Source organism: Octopus sinensis, linkage group LG19 (assembly GCF_006345805.1).
Source record: "Octopus sinensis linkage group LG19, ASM634580v1, whole genome shotgun sequence".
NCBI lineage: Eukaryota > Metazoa > Mollusca > Cephalopoda > Octopoda > Octopodidae > Octopus > Octopus sinensis.
Genome location: NC_043015.1, coordinates 45,146,659 through 45,153,057, shown reverse-complemented (window position 1 = coordinate 45,153,057; position 6,399 = coordinate 45,146,659). Strand labels below are relative to the sequence as shown.

Below are 6,399 nucleotides of genomic sequence, written 5' to 3'. Positions count from 1 at the left end.
TATGTAAGACAATTTCTTTTGAAATCTCTATAATGTGTGTAGTAGCAGATTGATGGTTTTGTTTTGAAGTGAAAGCTGTTTGAAACTCTTTTAGCAGGTTAGGAAGGCAGAATTATGTATTTTGTTCAGATTGAAAAGTGTCTGCCCTTTTATCTTTTATTTCAGTCATAAGACAGCAGCATCACCCCAAAGGGTTTACTCAAATCTACCTCGGTATTCTTCTACTGAACTGCTAAGCCACAAGGACATAAACGAACCAACAATGGTGGGTGGAGAGGGAAGAAACAAACATACATGACCAGCTTCCACATGTCTATGAAATTTATTCACAAGGCATTGGATGTCTAAGGGTTATAACAGAAGACACTAGCCCAAGGTGCCATGCAGTGGGACTGAACCTGAAACCACGTAGTTGCTACATGAGCTCTCTAACCACACAACCATGCCTGTGCATTTACTGTAGAAGTAAAGCTTGATAAGGTCATTAGCTGTGCATCAATCATGCATATGTAACTTCCTTGAAGTATATGTAAACATGCATATATTAAGAACTGTTCAAGGACTCTGATTTAGCAAAAGGTGGCTACAAAGGAATCTGGGGTAGAGGGAGACCCAGGAAGACATGAGATGAGGTGGTGAAGCATGACCTTTGAACGTTGGGCCTCACAGAGGCAATGACAAAAGATTGAGACCTCTGGAGGTATGCTGTGATTGAGAAGACCCAGCAAATAAAGTGGATCCAGAGCTGTAACCTACACCAGCGTTGCATAACCAGCCCACTCAAAAGTACTTTGGATCGTAGGCTGACCTGCTGTGCTTGAGGAGACCTATTGAGTCAAGTACATCAACATCAATATCAAAATCAAATCAATTGGAAATTGTAGTTGTGAGCCCGGTGCCAGTAGCACAAAAAAATCACCATCCAAACATGGCCGATGCCAGTGCTGCTTTGACTGGCTTCCGTGCCGGTGATCTAAATGACAGTAATAAACAAAAAAGACTTAGGTCATTTTACTACACAGTGGAGTGATGGAAACTTGACAGAGCAGCCAATGATGATTTGATTTTATAAACTCTTAACAGTGGTTTCAGAGATGACACCTAATATAAAAAAATTCAATGAAATTAAAAAAAAAAAAAATTTTTTTGAGAAAGTATTGGATTAAAAATCAATATTTCAGCATAATGATGAACATTACACAATGGTACAAGCTTGTTTTTCTGTCTTGCTTTTTTTTTTTTTTGTGTTTTCCAAATAAAATTATTCAGAACTGAAAAGAAAACAGTTATTTTTCATAAAATAATGACAACAACAAAATACAAATAACTTTCTTGAGAACAAGATTATTTCATAAGAAATTTGATTTTCATGATAGTGGGTATGCAATATATTTGGAGAGAGAATTGAACCTGGTTTTATTCAGTTAGAAATTAATATATAAAAAAAAAATTATAGTCTACAGAGAAGGGACAGGATACTGTTACTTTTTTTAATTTTTTTAACCTTTTTAAAATTGGCATGATTTAAATGAAAAGGGTTATTCTGCCCAGAACAAAGGCCAGTAAAAATCCTGAGCAGAAACCAAAGCAGTTCTAAGTTCTAATAGCTAATCTAACAAATAAGGAGATTTTTTTTTTTTCTAAATTTAAATAGCTAAAATATTAAAAGCTCACAAACTATATACCCAGAAGTTATATCCTGAATGGAAGGAATTCTAAAATTGACTGACAAATTTACACAGATCACTTTTGATCTATGGTAAAAAAAAAAAAAAAAGGCTTTTAGACAAATCAGAAAACTCAAAACCCTGATATAGTGAAAAAAAAAAGACAAACCAGTTTTAAGACACTATGAATAAGTAGCTTTATCATGGAAGGCAGCAACTAGTTTCAAAATTTAATTCTGAGCTCACTTTGAAGTAAAGGATTCAACACCAATATGCCGTTTATAAAGCCAGTCGTTATTTTCTTTCTACATTCATATTTACTGCAAATGTTTAAACAAATGAAAATTTCCTGTTTAACAAAATATACCTGCAACCAGTATAATTTAGAGTAGAAAAAAAAAAAACAGAAGAAAACTCACTGAATTGTCGAGCTGGATATTAAAATTGCTGATAAAATACTTGAGAATAAATCAAAAGATAGCTTATAATTAATTAAATAGCATCTGCTGCCATGGTTTCTATACTGCAATGTATGTAAAATTAGAGGGGAAAATAGTTTCAGCAGTAACATTAAATGGCTAACATGTCAATGACAATTACACTTCTCAGCTAACTAAATCACAAAATTTTAGCCAAGTAACAAGCTTCATTCCATTTTAAATATGTTATTAAATGTATTGGATACAGACTCCTTTTGTAATTATTAAGCTATATTCCATAGAGAGAGGAAAATATATATGTATGCATATATAATATGTATATCAGGAGATATGTATATAGTTGAAAAACAGTTGTGTTTGTTTTTTTCTTTATAGACTTTTTCCCAACCATCCTTAAAATATAGAAGACTTTTTTTAAAAAAAAAGTTTCTTCTAAATTGACTACAATATCATCTTAGTTGGTTTAGAAAGTTAAGATGAAGTTTTAAGACCTAAAACCTCCAATGCTAAAGTATTAAAAATGTACTTTCAATTTAGTTGTATGTTAGTAAATCAAACAAACCAGCTAAGATTGAAATTTCAGTCAGTCTTTTTCAGCAAAGTATTGTTATTTTATTTAATAAATTTCATTCATAATTTGTGTTATTATTTTCCAAATATACTTTTCACTGCATTTATTTCAGATTCTTTAACCAAATTCTCTGGCATCATCTTCAGTAATGTCACCATAACGCCATAAGTTTTGCTGCAAAGAGAAAGAATGCATATTTGTATTGTAGACTCCATTGTTTGTGTTTATGTGAGAAATGTGTATATGAGAAAGCCATGTATAAATATTGCCAGTATAATAAGCACACTGCCTTTACATACAACCACAAGACATCTATTCAAGTGAGAAAGCACAGAAAATAGCAGTTATAAAACCACAGATATTCAAGTGTTTATACAATGTGTGTACATGTAGTTTTGTAGTTTGTTTTAGTAAGAAAGATTGTTTAGAATGTAAACAGACACACTTTCATCACACTCAAGTATACAGGCAAACATTTAAAATAAAATAATAGATTTTGTACCATTTTTTGTACAAGCAAAACATGGTCCTATGACTGGTTTAGGTGGGCAATAACTCTGAAAAAGAACTAATTTTGACTAAGAACAAAGGCAATGTTGACTGGAAGGTGTTAATGAGTTGTTTTGACCCAAGTGAATGAAGTCTCCACAATAAGCATGGGCAACGTTTTAAAGGAGAGAGCCACATGAGGCATGGCTTATCATCAGGTGGGTTGCACTACTAAATTCAAGGTAATTTTTCATTTAGGCATTTCATTCAGGAAGTCTCACAGGCCACAATTTGCTAGAAATATCAGCCCAATCTACCTCCAATCACATTCTAAAGTCTTCAAAAAGAAGACACATATTGGCCCCCGTGCCGCTGGCACGTAAAAAGCACCCACTACACTCTCGAAGTAGTTGGCGTTAGGAAGGGCATCCAGCTGTAGAAACTCTGCCAAATCAGGATTGGAGCCTGGTGCAGCCATCTGGTTTGCCAGCCCTCAGTCAAAATCGTCCAACCCATGCTAGCATGGAAAGCAGACGTTAAACAATGATGATGACAATATTGGATGATGTAATTCTAGAGACAATATGCATTGAAAACAAAAAACCAGACAGTCATAATTGAAAAAAGTACCTTTGATCAGAGGTTTGTTTAGGACTGATCTGGAGACAAACAACCCACTTTTGCCAACACATAGATCTATCTGATATATAATATTGATTTCTTACATTGACAAACAGCCATGTTAGTTAGTTAATTTGGCTCAAAAGCAAATAGCAAGGCCATGTAGGGGGACATGGAGTTAAGTACAGGGTGGTGTTCATGTAAAGAGTTCAGGCCACTTGAGGTCCAGGGAGGCTTTGAACAAAGCGGTCGTCGGCATCTTCACCATCTCGTCTGGCAGCTTGTTCCACGGATCCGCAACCTGGACGGAGAAAGCTCCTCTCCTTCGATTGAGATGAAATCGTCGCAGGTAGAGCTTTTTGGAATGACACCGCAGCCGACGCTCCGGAGCAGGAGTGAAGAACAGCTCTTTCGAGAGGTTACACTTCCCGCTTATGATGTTGTGGGCGAGAATGAGATCACCACGGCGGCGGCGTTTTTCAAGAGAATAAAGGTCGAGCGTCCTCAGCCTTTCTTCGTAGGACAAATTTTTGAGACCATGAACCATGTGGGTAGCCAGCCTCTGGACTCTTTCGAGGTGCTGTATGTCTTTGAGGAGATAAGGAGAAGAGTTGAATCCCATACTCCAATATGGGTCTCACCAGCGTGACATAGAGTGGCAGGAATATGGCTGCTGTGAGCATTCCGAATGACCGTCGAATCAAAAACAGATTTCCTTTTTTTTTGATGGCAACATGGACGCACTGGGCCGAAGGCGAAAAGGAGGAATCCACCAAGATACCCAGGTCCTTTACCTGATCGGTCCTCTCCAGCAGCAGACGACCCGGCTCGAAATCAAGTTGAGTTGCAGGAGTAGAGCCGACAGGCAGATGACATCACTTTGACACGTTCAGACACAGGTCCCAATCGTTAGACCACTTCCAAATTTGGTGGAGGCATCGACGAAGATCCTCTATACTACCGCGAGGAGCGACCAGTTTGATATCGTCGGCAAATAGAAGGGTGTGTTGCGTGAGGTCGTCGGGCAAGTCATTTATGAAGACTAAGAACACAAGGGCCCAAGCACTGAACCTTGAAGCACGCCACTGCTCGCACTGGAGACGTCGGACCGCGAACCATTAACTTGAACTTGGAAGGAGCGATCTGAGAGGAAGCACCAACCCATCGTACAATATCCGGATGGAAACTATATGCTTGAAGCTTGACAAGTAGTAGGCGGTGGTTTACCGAGTCAAAAGCTTTGGCAAAGTCCAATAAAACGATGTCAACAGCATCACTATCATTGAGGATGCGCATCACCAATTCTTCCATTACTAGTAAGTTGGTCAAGCATGATCTCTTCGGCACGAAGCCGTGTTGGGAATCAGTGATCGAGGCTGTGTTTAGGAGGTGGAGCATCATACTTTTCTTAAGGATGGTTTCGAACATCTTGCTGATTATTGATGTAAGGGAAACCGGTCGGTAGTTTAGCGGGTCTTCGCGGCTCCCTTTCTTGAAAATTGGGCAGATTATCGCTGTTCCCAGTCTGCAGGTATAACACCCGTCGCCAATGACATATTGAATAGTCGTGTTAAGGGCTCGCAGATGACCGGAGCCAACGCTTTGATAACCCGTGGGTGTATGCCGTCAGGGCCGTGACCCTTGTTGACATCGAGGCCTTGAATAACACGTTTGACTTGGTCCCGCGTGATGATCAATCGAAGCATTGGAGGTACCGATCTATCAAATGGAGGGGGTTCACGACCATCATCTTGTTTGAAAATAGTTGAAAAAGCCTCGGCAAATAATTGACTCTGTTGATAAGGGTCCTCAATCGATACGCCTGTTGAGTCTACCAACGTTGCAATCTGGTTGTTCAAGCGGGAATTCCGCTGGACATGGGCAAAGAAGGTTTTTGGATTGCTACTGGCATTTGCCGCGATTTTGTATTCATAACTGAAGCATTCTTTCTTTTCAATTTTCACGGCTCGGTCTCGTTGAGTTTTGTACACCTCAAAAGCTGCAGTTGAATCCCGATTTTTGAATTCAGCCCAAGCAATATCTCCGAGTCGACGTTCTCGTTTAACCTTCTTCGTCACCCAGGGCTTGTGTTTCTTCCTCTTGGGAAGTCCAACGGGAACTGCCTGGTCAGTCAAACAGATTACATATGCTTTGAGGGATGACCATAGTTCGTCAACTGAGGACAACGTCATCAGGGAACGCCAGTCCAGAAGCGCGGAAGCCTCGGTTAGAATTTCAAGATTAATTGCAGAGAAGACTCTACGTGGCAGCGAAGTAATCGTGGGCGTGGAAAAAGTTGTGTGCATGACGAACTTCAGGACCGCATGATCACTCTTGGCAAGAGGGGCGCACACAGATACGTCTGACACTGATCTTGGATAGCGGGAGAACACCAGATCTAGCATAGATGGCTGCTGCCCAGACCGATGCCTTGTCGGATATTCAACATGTTGCGAGAGAAAACAATCTTCAGCCACGTCAAGAAGGGCCTGGCCGAACCGGGAAGATGTTGTACAAATTGATGCGGGCCAATCGATCGTGGGAGCTGAAACGAATCTTATCGCCATAAAGGATCTTTTCGGTTTGAACGGCAGTTTTTTCTAGTGGTGTC

At 39.5% G+C, this 6,399-nt stretch overlaps 1 protein-coding gene across 1 annotated transcript in view; it reads right to left on the bottom strand.

Moving 5' to 3' along the window:
- Positions 1-1,501: 1,501 nt before the first annotated feature.
- LOC115221969 (staphylococcal nuclease domain-containing protein 1) overlaps positions 1,502-6,399 on the bottom strand; it is a 52,232-nt gene continuing 47,334 nt past the window's right edge. Inside the window, exon 22 of the mRNA XM_029792067.2 lies at positions 1,502-2,852. Coding sequence (XP_029647927.1) covers positions 2,796-2,852 — 57 coding nt within the window. The 3' untranslated portion in view covers positions 1,502-2,795. The remainder of the gene's footprint in view (positions 2,853-6,399) is intronic.